We start from the raw sequence: 25,411 nt of genomic DNA, 5'->3' as shown, positions 1-25,411 counted from the left end.
CAGAATCAAACTGGGGATCATTCGCTCGTTGTGGGGCTACCAATCAGAAGATCGGTGGATTTAGCTGTGAGTGCTCAGCTAAAGGTGCTGCATAAGTCTATTTATCACTTGTTAGGAGACCACGACACCATGATTTATATAAATTCTCCAAATCCACATGATGATCTACATTCATTGATCAAAATGCATTTAAGGTTCACTTTGCATTAGTTATCTGTTGCTGCATTGCAGCCTTTCGTGAATTAGTGTTTACTTTGGGGAAGCTGGGGTAAGTGACGCATGAGACAAAATTAGATTTATAGCTTCGCATTAAACTGAACCAAGGAGGGGTGAAGGAGTTAAACTGCGTCATCTCTAAAAGAAGGTAAAACAAGATAAATAAAATAAGATGTATTACATTATATGATGCTTTTCCTTTAAAATGTCCAGCTTTTGTAACTGATACTTTCACTGTTGGTTCCTTCATGAAACAAGGAGTCGATTCTAAGTGTGAATGTGTGATAAAGAGGGTTTTTCCTAACCCTTGATAAATTCTCCTTCACACCTTTACTTCACTGATGGCAAGGACAAGTTAGGAGAAGAAGCTGAAAATGATTGCATTAAGCCAACTTTCTTCTGATTGGTCACCTGTTAAATGGCCTGAGATGACCATGTTAGGGACGCTCTCTTTCTCTGACATCATACAGAGCCAAGAGTTGGAAAAAACATCCTGAGAATGAGTGTTTAGATCAGTGTGAAGCCTGAGCTTTTAAATCACAGAAATTATTTGCACATGAGCTGACCTCATTATTTGAAACTTTGGTCATGTTTAATATGAATATTCACCATAGTAACAGTATATAGATATATGACAGAAAAAGAGAGAAATAAAACAGACTTGATCCCCTGTAAATAGGGTTAATCAAGTTTTAAAAAAAAATTCTAAATGAAGGATGTCCCGCTTTATTTCCAGCACATCACTACATTTCCACACCAGAAAAACAATGACACACTCAACCAAACCATGCGTTATGCTACAGGTTGGGTAAATAAGAGACTGAGTGAGACTGAGAAGTAAGAGATCATCCGATCCCCGTTTTTTTAATCCAATGATTTAACTTATTATCAAATTTGAATCAGCACACAGCAGCAACAAACTGTATTTTAGCTGAAAGAGCTGTAACACACTGCCATTTGTCCTGCTGACAAAAAGTTGGTGCGATGAAATTGGATGTTTAAGTGTTTATTTTGGCAAGCACCATTCGAAATAGAGCAAATTTTGTCATGTGCTTATGTAATGTGATCAAGAATAAAATTATATACCCATGCAAAATTCCCTGTGAAATGTACATACGTATCTTTATTGCAGAAAGGTTAAAAGTGTAACTGAAATCTTACTGATTTCTTTCTTTCTTTATTTTTTTTTGTTTCTTTTTTTTCATTTTTCATTTTTTTTTTTTTACTCATTATGACTTATTGTCCTGTTGTCACCTCTGTGGAGCCCACATGTTTGTTTAGTTTCAGTTTTCGGTCTGTTTACCAGCATCGGTTTAGCTTGTAGAAATTTTTTTAAGATCATGATACATAGCTGTCTGGAAATGCTTGGCATGTATGGAGTTACATGATTTCCTCTAAAATCATACATCCGTACAAAATCAAAGTGAGTAAAAAAAAAAAAAAAACACAAGAAGAAGAAGAAGAGATACAAATCAAACCAAGAGGATTAAAAACAAAGAAAAAAATGCTTCTGTGCATCCTGATATTGAACTGGAAAAAACGTCTCATCATCTTGGATCAGGTTTGTAAAGCCTGTTCACATGTTTCACGTTTGATGTCTTTTAATGCTTTTTAATCCTGTATTTTCATCAGTTCTTTAATTATTGAAAAGGAGCATCTGGCTTTCTTTTGTTGTATGAAACAAGAGGAGAAACCCTCGTGTGTGCTGTCTGTTGATGCTCCGGGCATCACTCAGCTCCTCACGGGGCTCCTGTTACTTAGTCTTTAGTATTCAACATCAAGTCCCTCCTGTCATTTACATCGGGACACAAAAGACGGGGTCTCATCCTGTCGTGCCGCTCATACGGTGGTGACCCTCATCACCACCTCCCGGTTGGCGGCAGCGCTGATCCGCGGGTCGTTGGGCCTCAGCTGGCTCAGGATGTGCAAGATGGTGTATCCACAGTGGTGGTTCAGAATAGTTCTTAGCCTCCTGCTCGGTCGCCCGCTGCTGCTGCTGGCCAGACCGTGAGGGTTACCGCGAGAGCCTCGAGCGCCTGTCTTACTGCTCGAACTCACCGGGTCGCCCAAGTCCTTCGATTTCTCATAGTTCAGTACTTTCCACTGCTGATTGACAGCCTGCCATCGCTTGAAGATTCGATACACCGACGATCCCTCATGGATGATTAGGCCTGGGTGGGGAAGAAAGCAGAAGGTGAAGGACAGTGCATGGAGGCAGGAGATATTTCATGAAAGGTAGCCGAGAGCTGCATCGGCACCACAGGTAGAAACTTTCCATCTCATCTGTGGTTGAGAATAGACAGTTGGCAGTAATCACAGTACAGATATCTGATGCCATCTGTTCTCACTGTTGTCTTAGGCGGGCAGCTCGCAGTTACACAAGAACAATCAAGCCAGTCGCTCCAAACCTCCCCCCAAAAACAGTCTCTTGTAGTCTGCAACATCATCAAAAATTTGTTTGGCTTTTAGTGTAGTTGTTATCTCCTACCTATGCACCATCTGCCTGCTTAGTGTTGTAATTGTGCATGAACTTAAAAGCCAGAAAAATGTGAGCTGAATACAAGCTTTCATCCCCGCGCTAGTTTGTCCTTGCATAATCCAACTTATGTTTATTAATATTTTTGTCATTGCACAGTGCATCCTGTTTTTCTTTGCTCGTCTTGATGTTGCATAATGCAGCCTAAGCCTTCGATCTACATCTTTTCATGTTTTCAGCTCCTGCAGTCAACGACTCCTGTGTGACATTTTCACACCTGCACTGAGGCTGGCTCCAAAAACGGAGTCAATTCACAACCTTGAGCTTTTCTAGGACTTACCAGATGGAGGTAGGGTATGAGAATTGGACATTAGCCAGTTTGTAACCTTTATCAACTTACCAATAATGGACTATAATGACAGAGTGCATCAGAAAGCCACTAAATCTGACCTTACACTCTTAATATTATATATTTATCTTAGTTGGACAAACTGAATATGCTCCCTCTTAATAAGGATCATTCAACCTCATCTTAATCAACCAACAATATGAAATGTTTAATCAAGCCATGGAAAATTTCACCTTCATACTATGAATATTTTCAGAGTTACAACCTCTTGAAGTATATAGGGATGGGTTGAAATTTGACACTTCTTAAATTAATTCAATTTAACAGTGTTTTTGAGCTGTCGCCGTTAATCCACACAATATTTGTAGTGCTAAAAAACACATGTAAACTCTCTTAACTGCCTGAACCATTTAATAATTGGCATGAAATTCTAATTCTTTTGAAACTGGAGTGTTTATTGAACCTTCTGACAAACTTAAAAGAGGAAATTAAATGCCGCTTTGAACAGGAAAAAAAACAGGATTAAAAACTACACCGTAAAAAAAACAAATCCTAAAAAAACAGTAATATTCGGGCAGCTGGGGCGCCAAAATAATACCAGAAAATACCAGAAAATAACTTTCACATGAAAATACGGTTATTTTCAGTAATGACAATACAGTTTGTTGCCCTAATTTTACATGGGATTTTGCCTTTTTCAAGTGCTTTTGAACATTAAACTAGGAACATTGTAACGTGATTAAACAATGAAATTACCTATAAACAAGGTCAATGAATGTGGCAATATGAATAATAATACTTAAATGTACAGAAATATAAGGTTAACAGTTGGTTTAAATAATAATGGGTTGCATTCATATAGCGCTTTTTGGGACCCTCAAAGCGCTTTACAATTCCACTTTATAATTCCCCTCTGGCCATCACCAGTAGGTGGTGGTGAAGTGTCCGAGCCGGGGCTCGAACCGGCAACCTTCTGATTACAAGGCGAACTGCCAACTCTTGAGCCACGATCGCCCTACATCAGCGGTCCCCAACCCCCCGGCCTCGGCCCGGTACTGGTCCGTGAGTCATTCGGTACCAGGCCGCGAGAGTTGAGGCTCAGGTGTGAAATGTATAGTTTTCAGGGTTTTTATCGGTTTTCAGCGTTATTTTGTTATCGTTTTTATCGTTAACTCGGTTTTCCTGGGTCTTTTCACGTGTGTTATGAATAAATCTTCTTTTTTTCGGTACCGGTACTAGTTTTATTTTGTTGTTTTTATCCGCGACACCTTAAAGGCCGGTCCGTGAAAATATTGTCGGGCATAAACCGGTCCGTGGCGCAAAAAAGGTTGGGGACCGCTGACCTACATAACAATAATAATAATAATAATAATAATAATAATAATAATAATAATAATAATAATAATAATAATTATGTGATGTAAAAAAAGTTTATAAGAATAATTTTATATATTTCTCCATAACATTACATTTGAATTTAACAGTTCAATCTTTCAAATAATAACGGACAAATATTTGTGAAATTATGATACATTTGTGAATGTATTTTAACAATCTAAATATGCATATGTACAGACAAATATATTTTAAAAATGAGAAAATTATGTTTTATTACATTTACAGTGATTTTACATTAATTTACATTTTAAATGTAAAATCAGTTTATTTATGTAAATTTAATGATACTCTAGAAAAACAGTACAAAACTGTAAAATACACAGTAAAATACTTTTATATTCCTTTTTTGTTTTACAGTGTACAACGAAATAAATGTTACATCCACTCCAAGTGTCACGATCTAAATCTAAGACTACCTTAAATATTAATTTTGTTTAGCATTATTTGAGCATCGGTATCATGAATATACCATAATTTCAATAAATTTAATCTCTGTGATGAAGACATGACATGTGGGATAGGTGGCTGGCAAAATTAGAGCATGTCGAAAGTTTTTTTTTTCTTAAATTTAACCACATTCACTGAACACTGAAATGACACTAATGTTCACATGTTCTATATAATAGTTTAGACAGATCACACAGCTTTATGTCCAGAAGGAGTTTTTCTAAATCCCTGACGGGCCTGGATCGCAGAGGGTCTCGGGGTCAGTGGACACCCTCTTTTCAATTTGTTGCTTCGCTGCCCATTTAGCCTGTAGCAATTTTCTTTATGGCTCTAATTCCCCTTTTTCTCACCTAACTAAACTTAACAGTGCACACCCACTCGCTGTGACCCTTGTGGTCACACAGAGTCCTCATCTCCTGGCTCATCTGTCGATCCTGAGATCAGCTGTGATCAGACGGCCAAGATGTCCCGAATCTGCTGAGAACAAATCAAACCTCTACAAGCACTTGCATAAGCAAGATGCTGCCATCTTTTATACACAGTCTATGATGCTGGCACAAAGCTAGCCATGAACGAGTGTTTGAAAACCTCAGAAAGACTTCCTATATGTTTGTCATGGTCGTTGTAATATTTGTTGTTTTTCTTATGTTACTTTTGCATTTTTCCATGTCATCCTGCACTCTGGGTTCACCGATCAGTGTTAGTCATTTTATTCTGGTTACTTCCTGTTGTAGGTTTTCTTTCTTTCCTCTTCCTTGTTTCTCTGCCCCTTAATTGTTCCAGTCTGTGTTTTGTTCTACTATCAGCTCTTTGTGTAAGTATATGTAGTCTTTCTTCTTTGTGAGACCATCTGTTTACCTCTCAGGTCCATCTTTCCCTGCACCTGTGCTTCCTATCTCATGCATCGACCTTCTTAGTTTGTGTTGTCGTTTTTTTGTTTTGTTTTATTTTTACTTTTTGCTTCCTAAGTCATCATTTGGGTCCTCCCATGCTCTAATCTTGACAATGTCCTTTTTAAGAGGGATTCAAGCAGTTATGTGTGCAGATTAAAATGTTGGTGTTTTATTCTTTTCTGGCAATCACACAGCTGCTGTGAAGTAACGAAAATTGATATAACGAGTAAAATAATGCATTGCATTTAAAAAAAGTAAAGAATATGTGTAATGCATGACTTTTTTGAGTAATGACCCGATTTCTTTGGTGTCATGTGTGCAGCCTCCTGCAGCTTCTTCACCTAAATAATTTCCAGTAGTGCAAACACATCTGAAGCTGACTATTTCCTGCTGTGTGCTACATGACAGAACAACTATATCACGTCCCAAACGTTCACTTATGAAAGCATCTTATGTTTGTGTGTCAGTCTTGTGTCTCTTTGTCTTTTTACCTATGCAGACGATATCCATGAAACCGTACATGCCGTAGCAGATTTGGAAGAGCAGGTCCTGACGTTGCCACTTGGCTGAGGGGCTGAGGGAGGACCAGATGAGCCAGGAAATACTGGCGATGAGGAACAGGGAACCCAGAATAATGGCTGCTATCTGCACCTTCTCAATGACGGTCAGAGAGATGGCCTGCCACTGAGGGAGAAAACACTTTAAATCAGTGGTGGGGGAAAAAAATCAGGTCATTTACAGGAACAAAAGTACCAGAGGAACAGTGTAAACATACTCCTGCACTCAGAATAAAGGCTATGGCTTTTATAACTATATGATTAACTAAATGTCAAACCTAGGTGTGAACAAAAATGATGTGAAAACATAAAAACCCCGATTAAAACCCACACAGAAAGTAAACTAAAACTAGCCAAAGCTAAACCCAATACAGAGACTAACTGAAGTTAGATGGCCGCTCCTCCCTGAGCCTGGTTCTGCAGGAGGTTTCTTCCTGTTAAAACAGAGTTTTTCCTTCCCACTGTCGCTAAAGCAGGTCTGTTGGGGTTTTCTTTGTATTATTGTAGAGTCTTTACATGACGATATAAAGTTCCTTGTTTTGATTTGGTGCTATATAAATAAAAGTGAATTGAACTGAATTTATATCTCTGACTCTAATAGAATAGATTTACATGATTCAAAGATCAAAATAATCCCTGTTAATCCCCCCAAATCACATTCTGTCCGAAACAGAATATGATTTATTCCCTTCCTTTCCCGTTAAGCAAACCTGCCTGTGATTGGCTGCCCCTCACAAACAAAAGGTTTGAACATTAGATGGGTGTCATGTGTGTGCTCGCAGCAGAACTGTGGAAATATGCCAACAGACCCCATTATCTGAAAAACTAATATTCACCATAGTAACAGTATATATATATTTATACAGGAATAAGGAAAAACTAAGTCAACAGGTTTTAATTAGATGTAAAACTAAATAAATAAATGAATAAAAACTATAAGGACTCGTTTAAGTTCGTCATCTATGAATTTATAAGCATTTATTTTTGTCTTCACTCCCTCTAAGTTTTACTTCACGTGTTTGCTGTCATTTTTTCACAAGTTCGGCTTTTTCTACAATCCAGAATTCTCCTTTTTCTCTTTCTGTGGTTCATCGTGTTTGTCTTCCCCTATGGCTTTTTTACTCATTTTATCGACCTTTGCTTTTCCTTTCCAAGTCTTATTTGCCCTTTTTTGCGACCGCTGCTAAGTTATTAAAGAGTTTAACTATTTTAATTTTGCCTCCTGTGTCCTGCGTTTAGGTCCTTTTCTTCGTGTGCACTTTAAATTCACGGGTTATAAGATTAACAGATTCAATAGATAGTAGAGGTTAATAAATTTAATAAAGATCACCCTCACACTAATTTAGAGTCTTGACTGGTGTGTTTATATTCCTTCTGTGGCTATACACTTTTAATAAAATAATAGTTTGCCTCCTTTTTGAAATTATATGTCCCATGGCTCCTGCAGAAGTACTTACTGCTGTTATAAGGGCTCAAAAGCGAAGAAATTATAGCTTTAAAGCTTATCTGTTAAATGGGTTGCTGGATATAAGACCTAAATGGAGGACACCAAGTATTAGGTCACAAAAAGGAAATAAAATAATAAAAGAGGAAGAAGAAGAAGAAGAAAGAACCCAGAAGACTAAACTCAACTGAGATGCAAAGAAACAAAGAAAGGACAACTCAACAGGAAGAGAGGGGAAACCAGGACCCCACACACACACACACACACACACACACACACACACACACACACACACACACACACACACACACACACACACACACACGACAAAACACAAGTGGAAACAATAAAGACAGGGCAGACCATCACAAAGGAGAAAAGCCACAGACACAGGAAGTAAATGCACAGGAGACACCCGAGGAAAAGCAATTACCAAAGCACAACAAAACAGGAAGCGGAAACAATAAAGACAAGGGAAGAAGATCAGAGGAAGACAAAAACAAGGAAACACTGGGGAAACCAAGAAAGCACGAACATGAAAAGAACGAGCAGAGGGACCAAAACAAAAAAACACAGAGCCTTAGCGTTATCACACGATTTCCCCTGTAATCTGTTTACAAAGCAGTTTAAGTCTATTAAGTCTTGTGAAGCTGAAAGTGCGACATTCCTAACATCGGAGTGTCAGAGTAAAGCAGCACAGCGTGGACATGCAAGAGTACCTGCAAGTTGTGCATACTTAGTCACACTGCACCAATCTTCTACATTACATCTCACCAGAGAGAGAAAAATCCTCACATTTGACAAGTTAACACACACACCAACACACACATGGCATCTTTTCAATAGGTTTTAGAGCGATTGGCTGCCTCTGAAAAGGAGGGCAGACGGACAGTGACGCAGAGGGAAAATGTGTCAGCACAATATGGCAAACAGTCCTCACACCACAGCGACGGCTGAGAGATTTGTTCAGGCAAAAGAGTGTTGGGTCTGCTGCAGCAGCGTTTGTATATTTTATTATGAAAGGTTAGCTGACAGCAGCAGCTCCTCTTTCCACGTCATTAAATCTTCCTGCCTCCATCGCCCATGTGTTTTAGGAGCTAGCACCTCAGAGAGGAGAGAGCATTTTGTCATCATTTCCATATTCACACGCCATCATCGTCTTGTTTATGTGGCTGTTTATCCAATACTTTGAATCTTAGTCAAAAAGCACGTTGGACAGAGCCACGCTGTGCTGGTTTGTTTGTGCAGTCACTGTGAGTCATCTGGACAGACTCACTATCAGTGTTTTAGATCAAATTGTGCAACAGTAATAATCACAGCAAGAGGTGTGAGGCTTTGTTTTTTTCCCCAGACTTCACCGTGTTTGTGCTGCAGACTCCCCTCGTGTTTACCTGCAGTGGGTTCTTGGTGCTGATGGCAAGGACCTGGTACTTGAAGTAGCAGAGCTCGCAGCTCCAGGAGCCTCTCTCGCTGATCCAGCGGATGAGGCAGGGTTGATGGGTGCAGCGCACAGAGCCGTCACAGCGGCAGGGGCTCAACAGCTCGCCCTGCAGGACACGAAGAAATAAATACATCAAAATGTTTTCTCATCTTATTCAGCACAGCTGTGTACCTATTAAAGCTATTTGAGATTATATAGAGCAAAGACGTGGAGGTGAAGCTTGGGGGAGGAGTTAAAAACAAGAAAAAAATACATTTAAAGCCAAACAAACTGCAGTGCAGCTTTGGTGCAATGAAGATTATCCAAAACTGCAAAGTGAAGAGACTTCCTTTGCCAATAACCGTAACTTTCCTCATTAATTTGCAACATTCTGCTCCTTTCTGGCTCCATACTTAAATTCTGGACTAGTGTAGCTTTGCATGATTCACTGTTCAAAGTAATCCTTATTTGTCTTACACTGGGCTTCAGCGCAGGCCCTCAGTTCACCTCGCCTCTGTCAGTGCGCCCCAGGGCAGCTGTGGCTACAATGTAGCTTGCCAGGGACTAAGTAAAGCGCTATACAAATACAGGCCATTTACCATTTACCATCTGTTTAAAACAAGCTGTGTTAGCTCCTCCTTTAAGCCAGCTTTCTTCTGACTGGCTGATCCTGCTAAACAAAAGCTTTAAACACAAAGTGGGCGGGGCTTCCATGTCTGTGATGACTCTCTTTGACATCATAGAGAGCCAAGAGTAGAAAAAACAGTCTAAAGTTTGATCTGTTTAATATGAGGATCCACCATCAAAACTATATATGCTTATAATACAGAAAAAGGACAACCATTAGAGTTCCACTTGGAATTGTTTTCCTTATAAATGCACAAGTTACACTCAAATAAATAAATAAATAAATAAATAAAATTGTCTCTTAACTTCCTTACTTTAATCTCAGGGTTGCCCAGTTTTTATGAATTCATAAATTCATGACTTCAAAGTTGGAAACCTTCACAGTGAGTAGTTTGGATAATATGCTTTGAATATTTTTATTTTTATCTACAACAGATAAACTATAAATAAATGTAAATTTTCTACACTTAAAACATTTAAGCACATTAATATTAACAGTGCTCTCTAGAATACATGTATGCCACAAACACTGTATAAAGTATTTCTTATCGTTTATTTTAGAAACGTGCACGTTAGAAGTGAAACTGAAAAACGAATAGCAAACAATTACTCATCCTTTCAATCAAATATTCAAATATTCCGGTCACACAGCGAGCGCTACAGATTGCTGGAGCCCACACAAAACAGTCTGGACTTTAAAAAAATAATAATTCTAATGTTTGTGGTTATTGTTTGGACGGAGGAGGATTTCGCACATTGACTCATATGTTGTGGTGCAGAAGAGATGATTGGTATGTCGTCAACAATATTAAATATAAAAGTTCAAACAAAGAAAATGGCAACAAAGAAACACTTTTTTCAAACTTGCTTTGCTGTGATTTCGGAAAAGCTGAGTGACATTTCAACTCAAGTTGAAGTTTTTATATAGTTATAAATAGATAAACATTTAAATTACATAAAGAGACTGTATTTGAACAGGTCCACAGTATAATTAAGGAAAAAATGTACCATTCTCTCTGAATTGTTGATCGTCACTCCTAAAGTTGTACATTACCTGTTTTAGCTTTGTGTTTATGAATGAATTAATACATTTCAATGAATATATATATATATATATACACATATATAACATTTAAAGTGCCAACAAGGTTTTATGTGTGTGTAGTTGGATGAACTGTTCATGTGTAAGTTAAAAACACCAAACCATCAGTTTGTGATTATTATTCATCCCATCAGCTAATTTTTAGTTTGTTTGAAGGGAAAATTAAAATCTTGATAGAGTGACATGAATCATCTCCGTATAAAATGAAAACGTGTCTTTATGACTCATGTCACACATGAAAGCCGAGGACGGTTTTAGCTTTCTATATCAGGGTGGGCTTTTAGGAATAACAGTCAGGAAACAAAGAAGCCCAGAGCTACGTAGGCCACATGCTAGAAACCCCCCCTCCACACACAAACACTTCACTGAACTAATCTATTCAACACAAATTAACCGTTTGTCCCAATCGATACACAAGTCGGATGAGGTTACATGGTTGTGTGATGTTTTTATAAGGATTTGGAGTGACTGTGTCCAGTCTGAACCATCTGTGCGGTGGAGGGTCTGCCACCTTCAAACAAGCCAACAAGAACAAGACTGTGGATGCAAGTGGTGGAAATGAGTTTCCTCTGAAGGGTGTCTGGGCTAAGCCTTAGAGACAGAGTGAGGATCTCGGCCATTTGGGAGGGACTCATTGTTGAGCTGCTACTCCTTCACATCAAAAGGAGCCAGCTGAGATGGTTTGGGCATCTGATTAAAACACCTCCCAGGCGAGGTGTTTTGTGCCTCGGGGCAGACCCAGGACATGATGGAGAGATTATATCTCTCGGCTGGTTTGGGAATGCCTGACTGTCCTCTTGGAAGAGCTGGAGGTGGTGGTTGCAGGGGGGGAGGTCGGGGCATCTCTGCTCAGACAGCTGCCCTGCAACTCAGAACCGTATAAGCAGCAGAAAATGGATGAATGAATGATTTTTCTATGTAAGGAACTCATTAGCAATGCAAAGTCCAAAGAACATAAACAGTACAGAAGATCTGAAAAGTGATGCAACCAGAGAATGTAAACAGCACTCTTTGACATTGGTGCAACATATTAAATTCACATAAATTGTCTTTTCAAACAGGTCAGGATAACTCACTCCTCTTAAGCTGAGGTTACATAATTTATTTTTTTATTTTTTTTTGACGATGACTTTGCCTGAAGTCTGACCAGCCACCACAAGCGACAGTGACGCCAGTTCAAGGTCTAAACATGTACTCACTGCTATTATTCCACCAGAACCATTTCTCATGTTTTAACAGCATGACCCAACATTTAACTGCCAGTTTGGTCAACAGTGATGCAAAAAATAAACGTTATCTGTTTAGATAAACAAATTTCATTATTAAGAGGAGCAAAGTACAGTCATTTATTTTCTTCTTTTTAAATATAGTAAATATAAAATAAATGAAAAAGGTGAATCATGCAAAGCTCCCTTACTGGAGATCAAGAATGAAAATATGAATTTGGAAATGTGCAAAATAGTTTCTCTTTTATAAATAAGAGCAAGCAGTTCCTTGGCTTCTGTAGTTCAGGAGTGTTAATAGTCATTCTTAAGATTAAGTTGTTATTTTCTGAAACTGTAGATTATTTCGTTGAAAAAACTCAAACTGTGTGTTGGTCTCAGGTGTAGGCAGGATGTGAAACAACCAGTAGAAACGTTAAGTGAAACTAAAATGAAAAAATGTGATCTTGTTAAGCGAACAGAAATTTTCTGGAGTGATTATGCTGATATTTAAAATATCTGCTGAAAATGCTGAAAATTCTGGGGTGTGAGGTTCTTTTTGGGAGAGAAAAGTTTAAGGATGTCCTAGATTGATATCAAACACCCCTAGTGAGACATTACCACAGTTTCTAAATAGTTCTGACACATTGATGAGATCTTGAGAGGATACATCTTTCTAGCCTTTAAGCTTTGCACTTAAGGCCACATATGGGGAACTACTTCTCCACAAGGTCTCAGTTAAAATTGTTATTTCAACACGTTTTCATTACAGGCGTTCTTCGGCACCAATGCCTCAGGTTTAGGCACTAAAATGTACTTGTTAGATTTATGGAAAATTGTGTTATTTAGATATAAATGTTCCTCTACACAGCTTTAACCCTGCACATGAACTGTCGAAAGGCATTTGTCAGGTTAACTAGTACATGCCCAAGCTACAGTTTGTTACGCCTGTTTGTGCAGTTGGTTGTGAAATTAAGATCTTAACATGGTTGCATGAGGGGGTGTAGGTTCATAAAGGCAAAAAACAGGTCATTCTAGCCTGCAGCTAGACAGCTGGCTGGCTGATTGCATCATAATTTATCATGTATGCTGTAACTGAAGGTTTTTGAAAATAAAATATACGTTACTGTAATGGAACGAAACTATTCTTTTATAAAGTGCTAAATAAATGCTCAAAACAGATCATTTTAGCCTGTGGATAGGTGGTTGCCAGGCAACCTCATGGTGTCAAAATCAAGATCAGGAGAAGTTTTAGGGACATAAGCTGGATGCCCAAATCCTGGTTTTGTGGGAGGAGCAACCAACTAACCAACCAACTAACCAAGAAAATACACAGACGACCAGTCCCCGCCTCTTACTCACTGACGGCTACGATAGGCTCCACCCTAACCTGAATTTTAGATGGGTGTTTTGCGCAACCAGCAGTCCAAACCTCAACATATTTTTAAAAAATTGTTGAAAGAGAACTCACGTTTTTTTTTTTTTTTGATTTTTTCAAATCTGGAATCTGTTAGATTTTTTTCCAAACACATTTCCTTAAAATATGTTAGCACCATCTTCCTGGAAAACAAGGTGATCAAAAGGTTTGGCGACTTTTTTGTAGGGGATGTTTGTCTAACCAGAAGTCAGTCCTTACAGTTATTTCTTTTCAGCTGTGCGTTATTTGTTGTTGCATTTATTGAATTGAGTTTGTCTCTGTTTGTCCTTTTTTCCCTTTTTGAGAATGCATATCGCTGTTTGTTGAACATAAGGAGCAGTATGTTGCTTTTCTTTTCATCCCAGTGTTTTTATTTTTGGTTTTGTGTAAAATAAAAAAATATGTGATTTAAAAATGGACTTAGTTACACCATACCATTTCTTTTCTCTCTGCTGTGCACATTTTCATTTATGCCCACCACAAAAGCAAGATTTCAGCGTGTAATGAAACAACTTACTTATGAAGCAAGAAATTCACTGAGCGCTCAGCTTTTTCTCTTTTTCCTCTAAATTAAAAGGGGACCTTAATAAACTCTCCTTCCCTTTCATGCAAATTAAATGTTGTGTTTCAGCAGGGGGATTTGAAATAAAGCCTCCTGGTGAGTGAAAGCAGACTTCCTCCAAAGCCACAGTTTATTTCAAACCATTGGAAGGCTGAAATAAAATAAAATAATAATAATTCCCCCCAAAAGTCACACTCTTCTCCTGTCAGCAAAAATAAAACTGACACTTTTCTGCCCATCCCTTCACCTCCTAATGATATTCATAGAGTCCATAAGATGCAGGCTTGAGTGGCTTATGGACCAACTGTCTCTTCAGCACCGCAGCAGCACCTGAAGCCTGTTGGCATGCTCACCACATTAAGGATGAGCGCGTTCAGGCTGTCACCACCGTTCATCATCAAACATCCATTTTGTCAGGCAACTCAGCATTCAATGGCACGTTTTCATGTAGCCCGTGTGCCTCGACTGAAGGAAAGGCAGCAGAGATGGAGATGGTGAGGGGGGAGTATCACTGTGAATCATTAGTAAATCAATGAATGGGCACAGCTTGATCCGGGGCCCAGTTGGTGAAGGGCCATGTTAGCACTCTGCAACAGCAGCGGGGAGCGGTGAGGCTTCAAGGGCAGCCAGGTGAAGGAGAGAGGAGCCACTGAAGCCTGATGCCGATTCACAAAATCTCTGAGTTTAACCTCACAACAAACTACACCTCAGAGTGAACACAAACAAAGCCGGAAAACACCAAACACACCAACAGTCAGATCGATGGACCGAAATATAAGACATGGGCTCATCTACTCTTGGCTCTGTATGACAGAATATCAGAGCGCAGATAGTTCTAAAGGTAAACAACAAAAAACACCTAAGCTAAAAAAGCGCTAAAACCTTTCAAAATTAACTGAAACTCTCGATGGCATGTGAAGAAACATCAACTGTGGCGCTTTGGCCAAGAATGGAGCGATATCAACTGAAGCTGAGGTAATGCTGGGCTGTACTCTAACTTAATACCACCTTGTACCACTAGATGGTGGAGTGTCCAATCTGTTGCAAGTCCAACATGACACACCCCAACATTACCATCGCATTCAGATGGCTCATTATCACAGCCCGAAGATCAGAGTAGCTACTTTTAGGCCCTCTCAGAAAGACTGGCCAGAGTGGGAAGTGATATTCCCAGTTGGGAAGTGGAAAAGTGTTGGCTCACTTCCGAAGAAGTCAAAACAAGATGTTTTTTTCAACAAAGTTTTCTGTACGGTAGTAAAAACCAGCACAATCACGCACTTATGCCTTCAACCCAGCTGTGGCAACAGCAGTACAACACTTGAGGTCACACAAATCAAGACATGCAAGACCAACACAAATGGCAGCTTGCAACAGTGGATGTGGCTTCAATTTGCTGTCAGTAGTGTCATACGGTGCTGTTTGCGAGGTATAATATGGCCTTTTAACAGGAACTGAACCAACAATCTTTAAATTGCCAAGGAAATATATAAACCACTACTCTAAGAAGCCATCAACCACCAGAATTTCAGACAAGACAAAAGCTGTCTGGTGTAAAACAATGATACTGAAACTTGCTGGTAAATTGCTGCCACCTTGTGGAGAAAGTTTGCATTGAATCCTAAAGAGGGTTTTTGCAAAAATAGCCTTTATTGCAGTCAAAATTCTGGCTATTTATACAGAAGCTGTTCAAATCTTCTGTTAACGAACCAATCAAAAGAAAGCTGGCCTAAAGAGGGAGGAGCTAAAACTGATTGTATAAGACAGAGGATTAACTGAGTCACCAAGACCCAACATAAGATAAACAAGGATTATTTTCAACTGTGAATCATGCACAAGCTACTTTAGCCTAATACGGAGCTGGAAATTAATATAATAAGCATCCTTCAAGCTAACAGTTTTATCTCCTGATTAAATACGACTACATTCAGAGGGTGGGTGGGGCTCCACATTTTGTTAAGGAACATCAATAACTCCTATTAAAACCAAAGTGAGAGATATCAAATGGAATTTAATGTGTTAACTAGTACAGTTTTGACTTATATGTAAATTTTGTCTTTCTCTTACTTCAAAGCTTAGTGCGTCACTAAGCTAAGCTAAAGCAAGCTAATCATTCATGGTAGGCTATCACTGATTTTACTGAGTGCAACTATCTCCTAATTTTTTATTTGATGAGTTGTTTGGACAGGATTGTGTATCTGTATCAAGTTAAAACTGAAATCAATTAATATTTTCATTTAAAAAATTGAATTACAATTAAACGTTTTGAGCTGAAATGTGCCCTTGGCTGAAGGTTCAAACACTTAACACAGGTCGAAAACATGACCTGAGACCCAAGAGAACACAAACAAGATAGATGATATTTCAGCCACATGTACAAACACTACGAGTGAGACGCTACACTGCAAAACAGAGCCTCATAACATTTTGAATTATGAGATCACAACTAAGTGAGAATCCATCTTTCTTGGCTTCAGGCTTTACACTTACAGACAAACTACAACAGGTTTGGCCCAGTGAGTACTGGTCAGTAAGGCCCAGTAGAAATGTCTTTTCAATGTATTCTCATCCCAGGTATCCTTTGGCATCAGTGCCTGAAAGTTTAGACAGTGAAATTTACCTGGATTGATTTTTTTCCCTCTAAAAATCAAACTCAAACTTTAAACCCTACAAACTGAAAAAAAGAAGTTAGATCATGTTGATATAAAATCCTTGGATTTAAAACTGGAGGCAAAGCTGTAACACCCTATGAGACACCACAGTGGTAACATTTGATGTCTTGCAACATACTTCTGCATTTTCAGCTCTTTCATGTTAACGACTGTTCACGGGAACTGGTAGGAAGCACAAAAAACAAAAAACAGTCGGGTATTGATGAGGAATTTGAATTTCTGGCACCTAGATGACAGAATTTGTGTTTTTTTTCTCTGGAAAAATTTATTTTTTCTAAAATAATTTCACTCACTAACCTAATAAAGTAGTATTTAGTCATTTTTTCTTTCTTTTTTGTGCTGCCCATAAAGAAGGTTCATTTTTGTGTGTAAACTTAATAAAAATCTTTCATTTCCAAACGGTGACTCAGAAACATGAATCTGTTCACAGACTTGGCAGAGTACTACCTGTTTCATCACTACAGGTTTTATGCACCAGAGAGCTGCGCTTATACAAATAACACTTCATTTTTTTTTATTTCTGTTCGTCTGCACTCTGTCGTTTCCCCATCTGGCTCGTTTGACCTTCCCACTTATAATAAAAGTGTCCCGCTGCATAAAGATTGAGTTCGGCAGATGAGCCACATGCCACTCATAAACTTTAAAATAACTTGGCTGCTGACATTATAAAGATAACACAGAGAAGGTCAGAAATATACAAGGAGCTAAATAAAAGAAAAACAATATGAAAGCAAACATTTGTAAAATGTCAAAGCCGTCGTTGAGTCTCTGTGTGTCTGCGCTACGAGGCCGGACGGAGAAAGTTAATGTCATGATCAACTAGAGCAAACTAAAAACAAAGACCTTTAAAAGCTCTGATTATCATTTCAGACCTTTCCCTCAGGGATGTTTTAGCAGAAACTGCGATACAGGTAATGATCGCAACTTTTGCCTAAAGGAGAAAGTGACTCATTTTATGAGGCCCCTCAAACACTGAAGAATCAGAAACCATACTTTTTAATCAAAGGCTGGTGTTGTTTGCATTCACCTGAAGTGTCACCTGAATTCAGCCCAAAATCAGGTTCAACACTCAAACTCGCTTGATGTTCGCAAATATTGCCAAGGCTCAGAGGACATAGATGAGTGAATTTAGTTTGGAGAAACCAAAGTGAGTCTAATAATGAATGAACACATAACTGATTTTAAGGGGAATAAACAACTGCATGTAAAAACAAAAACATCCAAATAAAATCACTATAATTGGTTCCAGGGTCATCACAGATAATGTCACTAATAATAAGCTGTTAAGGTTGTTTAATGAGATATGTTTTTACATTAATAGTTTTGTACTGAACACCCTGTTTTATTTGGAAAAGCCTGCTTTCTATTTGAAGGATATTTTTGCTTTTGTGAGTCAGCCCCCTGCACCTGAAGGCAGCACACAGTGTAAAAAACACCGAACGAGACATAAAAGGTCACATCTGGACCAGCAGGATGAACTCGCACCAAAATAAATAAACAGAACATGTAGTGATAGACTATGCTTGAGCACACAAAGACGCCGACTCTAAAGCACTGCCATGTGCTGTCATAGTCAAAAGAACCAAGGCACTAACACCTGTCTGTGGCACTGAATCCGTGACATAAATAATTAGAAATGGATCCCAAAATATGTTGTTTCTTTTTAAAAATACAAAGCTCGGTATTATTTCAAACACGTAGGCGCTGCAGTTTTACGTAAAACTTACGTCAACAGTAAGAAATAATCAGTTTCTTAGGGACTATTTCAGTAGTGGATTAATACAAATTAGGTGCTCTAGCGAGTATTTAGGACAGGAGGTGTGTGTGGCACTGATTCAGAATAAACTGTGTGTTCATGGTAATAAGGGAACAAGTCACCCACTATAACAGTGTGGCTCATGAACTCCTTCACTGAAAATTTGCCAGATTTATGTTTTTAAAGGATCAAACGTGACAACCTGTCCACACCTGATATGAAAAGCGCCATATCTCACGATTCACACAGCTTAAACCGCTTTAAGATGACGACACCAGAGCAGCTATCGCTTCTTATTTTGTTGCGAGAATGTGCACCCAATAAAACGGCACTTTATTGCGTTTTCTGTCATCTGTAAAAGAAAAAGACACGCTGAATCGTATCGTGCTGCGCAACAGCCTCCAACAAATAAATAGTTTAAGAAAAATTCATTTTAAGGGGTAAAAAGGTCATTTACCACCAAAATTTTACATTTAAATGTTTCCCCTCTGTTAGTGCTGTTTGTGCATCTCTTTTATTTTGGTGGGACTTGCTCAGTTTTGCAGATGCTGGTGTAGATGTCTATTCTTTTTTATTGTAATGAAGCTACTGGCTCTTGGCTTGTGGTGCTCAAAGTGCTGCTACTATTACTAATAATGCTACTACAACTAATAATAATAAAAACGGGAAAACGCAGCACTAATGTCTTTTTCCAGAAAGCACAACCCCGTTACTCAAAACAGTCCACAAACCTACTATTTTCCGTCTGCTGAACTAGATACCTGTCTTTTTTTCAATATAATGGAACTAAATGGCACTCGCATTGTGCTGCTCAAAGCATGGAAAATGAAAAAATTACAAAATAAAAATGAAAAACTCAGCTGTAATGTCTCTAAGGTCCCCGGTATTAAAAAACAAAAATCCACAAACCTCGTTCTGTTCGGTTTTATGTATGTTTCTACAGATCTACACCCACCAAGCAGACTGAATCTTCCATCTACCTGCGACGAGAGGGTCGTGCATGTGCGGGACAGGATATAAATATTAATGGCGGCCCCCCTCACCTTAGCCAGCTGTCCACTTCCTCTGGTATGTAGAAAATAGTTCAGACGAGCAGTGACAGCAAATAAAATGCCCATAAATGTAAATAAATGACAGCAAAGAACTGAATTAAATGGCAAGACTACAAATTATTGCCAAAAAGAGGTGTAAGCTTAAGCTTTAGCATATTACACCTCCCTGTTTTTACACAGCATATTCTAAACTACACTTAACTAGGATGTTTTTTTAAAAGAGGCACAGAAGCACAGATTTTCAAATACATGTTTTTAGCCCTTGAGCATCACAAGGCCAGTGCCATTTAGTACATTTATAATAAAGGCTAAGGCAGATATCTCTACAGCTGATATCTCCAAAACTGGGCAACCTACACCAAAATAAATGAGATGGATAAACATCACTGAAGGCCAGAGGGGACATGTGTACATTTAATTTGGGGCATGAACTGTTCTTTTAAAGTGCAACCTAGATTTAGATTAATGTGGCAATCCATCCATCCATCCATTCATCCATCCACCCAGAACATCCATCCATCCATCCATCCATCCACCCAGAACATCCATCCATCCATCCATCCATCCATCCATCCATCCATCCATCCATCCATTCATCCATCCACCCAGAACATCCATCCATCCATCCATCCATCCATCCATCCATCCATCCATCCATCCACCCAGAACTAAGACATTAATCTGTCATTGACTTTAAGGTGGATAATGCTCAATTATAGCTCCATAAGCATTACGTTTAGGGTAGCTTTGCATGATTCACAGTTCAGAATAATCCTTATTTATCTCATACTGGACCTCAGTACAGCCTCTTCCCTCGTAGCCCACAGTGGGCAGGCCACAGAAGACCCATGCTGTGGGCCCTGTGTGGGTACACCCACTCTGGGTCTGTGTGGGGTAAGTGTGGGTTTAACTCTGCCTGCACAACCACCCAGTTCACCCACTGTGGGCCCCACACAAGCATGTTTCCTGGGACGTGATGTCTTTAAGGTCCTCTTCCTTTAAGCCAGCCTTCTTCTGATTGACTGCCCAAGTTCAGGTTCATATTAGCAATATTGCTCACATCACAGAGAGTGAAAAGTAGAAACAAACTGTGTGAATTGAGTATAAGCAGCCGCATACGCCTGATGGAAAATGAGGAAATGTGTGATAGTTTATTTATAATATTAACCTCGACCACAGCCTTTCTCTTCCAAAAACCAGGTCATCTTTGTGCCTAAACGTAACCGAACCACAACAGCGGACAGATTACCTCCTGCCAAAGTAGGAGTCAGATGAGACGTGTGTCTGGAGAGCATTTTTGGACTTCATTTGTCATTAACTTTGAACATTTATGATTTTAATGAGCAACAGCGGCGCTCTAGAGTGCAAAACATTTAAGAAAAACAGACAATGATTTTAATTCAGATGAGCTGATTGTTTTTGTTTTCATGGGATTTGTTAACACTAATACTTAGCTAGATTTACCCTCATAACAACAAGAGGGCCAACAAACATAAAGGCAGCCTGCTACACACACAAATACACCCACACAAACACACACTCCTCCTGCTCGGATGAGCTGTCATGCATTTGTACCTCGAGGCCACTTCACAGAGCACGAAGGTGTTAATTTGGTGTGTCACTTCATGACTAAGAAAATGGTCTTCCTCCTCAGCTGCAACCTTTAGACAAAAAAATTTAGGTGTGGAAGTACCCCCTCACCCCCACCACGAGCTCCTGACTGAGTGTGCCTGTGGAAACACGCCGCCGAGCACTACCAGAGTAAAGGGCAGGCCGGGGTGATTACCAACACCCATCTCCACCACCTCCTCTTACACCAACAAGTCAGTAATTCCCTGCAAGCCCTTTTGCGACGACTTTTGTGAATCCAGACTGCGTTAAGTGGAATCAGTGGCTGAGCGACTGTACCGCGGCGCCCGCTGATGCCTTTGACAGACAGTTAATAAGGATTCGTGCTCAATGCAACCCACAGAGGAAGGTGATTATGTCTGTAGGTAATTGGCCCGCTGACAGCGACATGATCCCCGGCCCCTGTTGTGACCTGCTTGAATAATGAAATAACAATGAAATGGCAAACGTGAGCTTCCCACCCACACACGCCTTGGACCCATGGAGGTATGAGGCACTTTCCCTTTGAGTAGAAAGCTGAGTGCTGTGGAGGCAAAATAAAAGCAAATATGAGCATGAGGAGCTGATGTAGTAGTGTAGTTCAGGGTTTTCCCTCAGTGCTTTGTTTGCTTGCTCTTTGTCTGGAGCTAAAAGAGGCAGCTCAGAGCCATGCTGCACGATGAGTCACCTTGCCGGAGAGCCCAGAGCCCAAAACATGAACCTTTTATTAAAGGAAGATGTTTGAGTGGGCAAGACAACAACCTGGGGTCGATCCCTGTCTGTAACATCAAATTGCCTTGTATCCAAAACAAGGCTGAAGTGATTTATACTCAGTCCTGTGGCTCTCACAATACAAACTCTCAGGCAGATGTCATAAATTAGCACATGGGCTGTAATAACACTATACGCCTATCTTAGGGAAGTGACTAAATGGTAATATCCATCTGTGCTCCTAAAGGATTTACAGGGTTTCTAATTATCTCAGGCTTCGGGACTACCTGCTGATCCAGCCGGCACAGGTTTCCACACATCTGGTGAGACCAACATTTGGCCACAGACCAAAGCTACGCACTACTTATTGTTTTGTTTGGGCTCAAGAACTGGAAAGTAGGAGGAGAAAAATAGAAGCAATAATAGAAAACGTGTGACAAATTCATCACAGCCGACATCATTGTCTGACCAGGAACTGTGATCATCACACGATCAATAGTTGATCATCGTGTTCTGTGACACATGCGGACGGGGGACAGTTGATTTACATTTACAAAATGATTGTGACTCATGCATATTCAGTGCCTCTCACTCTGTTTGTCATCCTGCAGGCCTAATTGGCTAACTTTCTTTGTTGCTATGCTGGCCGGATTTCAGATGTGTGGGAACTGCTGCCTTTCTGATTAGCTTACTTATGAAAACAGTGTTATTTAGATAACCAGATCACTGAGCAATCATCTTCCCCCCCCCCCCCCCCCCAAAACAAGGGGGGGGGGGGGGGAAGATGATTGCATGCCCACAGGTGAGAAGAAGGACAATAGTCGCCTCTAATTTGAAGCTGGGAGGACTGACAGCGTGCTTGGATGCACAGACTGTAAAAATGTCTTGAGGCGAATTTGGGATTTTTAGGCTATAAAAATAAAACTTAAAAAAAAAAAAGATTTGGCCTCATCTTAGATTATCTTTTTCCAAAGGATGTATCGGAGGGGAAGGTGGGTGGGAGAGATACAAATGTAGGACAGGATGGTAATATATATATATATATATATATATATATATATATATATATATATATATATATATATATATATATATATATATATATATATACACAAATACCAAAATGGCAGATTACACTTGATAAAAAAGGAGCAACTTCCTAAATCCCCTCCTGATCTGGAACAATTCATGCATGGTGAAATAGCTCTCCACAGCCCCACAAAGGCTCATTCACAGCAGTGTGAAATGTGAAACAAACACGCTGCCTGCCCGCCCGCCGTCCACGTAGGACGTGGCATCAGCATCAGGAACCTCACTCTGTTTGTTTTTTTTTTTGTTTTTTTTTGCTACCTGCTCTGGGCCTTGGAAGCAGATCCGGCACTGGGGGGTCCGCAGGCTGCTGGCGGTGCTGGCCAGGGACACGGCGTCCAGGCCCACTTGCAGCTTGGGCTCCTTCTCCTCAAACGCCAGGCTCCGGGGCCGCGGGTCGCTGCCGTAGTACTCCTCCTCGTCGTCCCGGGAATGGCAGTCGACGAAAGGCGGCCAGCCGCAGCCGCCCATCCCCAGACCTCGCATAGTGGTGTTGGTGTTGGTGTTGGACCGTCTATCTGTGTCTGAGCTGGACTGTCTTGAATCGGATCGCATAAACACCAGGACTTTCAGTTCATTAAAAAACATGCGGATTCGATACTTGAACATGTTTGGCCACATAAAGAATCCGAAATAAATAAATTAAGTGTTTTTATCTCCCCTCCTCTCCCTCTGTTATTGTTATTATTATTACTATTATTATTCATACATCCGATATGTTCATGGCTACTGTAGTATGTTCTACGATGCCACAACTGCTAATTGGAAAATCCAGAGAGGAGATAAAGGCTCTCGCCCCACTGATGGCATGTGTGTCTAAGCCAATGCGGATGAAAGATTTTCCCTTTCAGCTGGCCGACACACTCTTTCAATATTCATTACTCAAACAACTCAGCAAACGCCGTCTATCTGCGTCTTCCACCGCACCCCAGAAAACATTACAACTTGCACGGGTTTTGATTTCCACGGTCCATTTTCCTGCGCTCTCAAATACACCGTTTGTTATTGTTGTTGTTGTTTCGCTTTGTTTGGTTTTGTTTTCCACACGCACCGAGGCTCGCGGCAAAGAAAGAAAGAACGAAAGAAAGAAAGAAAGAAAAAAACAGCCTACATGTTTTTTGCTACCCGAAGCAGAAGACCGCGAGAGAGTGGACGAGTGGAGGAGAGAGCAACACAGAGCCAGGAAATAGAAGATGGGATGTAAAATACAACGACATGCCATCCACACAGCCACATCTGAGACTCTTGTCAAGAATCATAATCCAATAAAAATAGAAAAGAAGAAAAATTAGGGTGCGGAAGATGAAATGGAAGTTTGATCTGGATGTGATTATAATGTCTTTTTTTGTCCCTCTCACTGTAGCATCCCAAGCGTCAGATCATGGTCCCCCCTTTTTTCTCCCTTTTCTCTCTATTTCATCTCCTTTTTGTAAAACCCCGGCTTGATCCACGAAGAATCCGTGCCATTCACCCCGACAATCCACGTCGACATCAAAAACACAATCCTGTGCATTTGCATTTCTTCTTTCCGTCTCTCTTTCCCCTCTCTCTCTCAGCAGCCTAGCTGGAAACACGGCAGCACAAAAACACCCGAAAGCCCCGTGCTTCCCATCTTCGCTCGATGTCCATCAGCATTTCATTGCAAGCCGAGAACACGGGAGGCAACGCTGAAATGCCAGAGAGAGGCAGAATAATAAAGGCACCCTGCGATTTTTCTAATTAGAGAGAGACGGGGAAGACGCGTAAAGATGTCTTCGTTTCCGACAGCAATTACACGGCAGTAATGGCATTGATTATTGGATCAGATAGATGGTGGTGATGATACTGCTGGCGCTGATTTTCCTCCTCGAAATGGTCGGCTTGGAGATTGAACCAACGCAGCAGCTACTTCCGGAACAGGGAGAGAGGCGGAAAAAAAATAAAAGACTGTCATCCCGTAAACACGTCGCTGCTTTTCCTCCAGCCATCCGTCCGTTTCCCGATGGTTGAAACGCCTATCCCCGTGCTCCCAGCGGCTGGGCAGGGAAGGAGCTCCGGCTGCTTTATTATTGACCAGGCGCCGCTGTCCAGGGTGCTGATCTCCCTCTGCTGACGTGTGCGCTGCGGCCACATGCGCCGGGAGCCCGCGAAGTACAAACCCGCACCAGGACCCCTCTGCTGGGGACACCGGACTAAAACTCTAGCAAAGGTTAACCCTACAAGTTCCGAGGAAGCTTTTTAAATAAGCAGATTGGAAGAAAAACTCAGTTTAAAGGAGGTGCAGGATGTAACGAAGGTGTTTCGTTACTTGTTTAGAGTAATTTGTATCTTTGTTTTAGGTAACCCTAACCCCAGTGGACACTTTTCCGGACATATTTGCACTCTGCATTTTTAAGAAAACATTTACACATTAAGAAGCATGTTTTCAAATATTTAT

At 40.2% G+C, this 25,411-nt stretch overlaps 1 protein-coding gene across 1 annotated transcript; it reads right to left on the bottom strand.

Annotated features, from left to right (window-relative positions):
- Positions 1-1,054: 1,054 nt before the first annotated feature.
- On the bottom strand, positions 1,055-24,996 carry marchf9 (membrane-associated ring finger (C3HC4) 9). Its single transcript, XM_085260846.1, has 4 exons — positions 23,257-24,996; positions 9,172-9,327; positions 6,271-6,463; positions 1,055-2,387 (listed from the first exon to the last, which is right to left on the bottom strand). The coding sequence occupies exons 1-4, from the start codon at positions 23,614-23,616 to the stop codon at positions 2,056-2,058; spliced, it is 1,041 nt and encodes a 346-aa protein (XP_085116972.1). The 5' UTR covers positions 23,617-24,996; the 3' UTR covers positions 1,055-2,055.
- Positions 24,997-25,411: the final 415 nt, after the last annotated feature.

This window comes from Mchenga conophoros, linkage group LG20 (assembly GCF_057382185.1).
Source record: "Mchenga conophoros isolate Kocher_MC1m ecotype Shallow Benthic linkage group LG20, M_conophoros_male_GT1.1, whole genome shotgun sequence".
In the NCBI taxonomy this organism is placed as follows: domain Eukaryota; kingdom Metazoa; phylum Chordata; class Actinopteri; order Cichliformes; family Cichlidae; genus Mchenga; species Mchenga conophoros.
The sequence above is the reverse complement of the archived record's forward strand: the minus strand, read 5'-3'. Positions and strand labels throughout refer to the sequence as shown.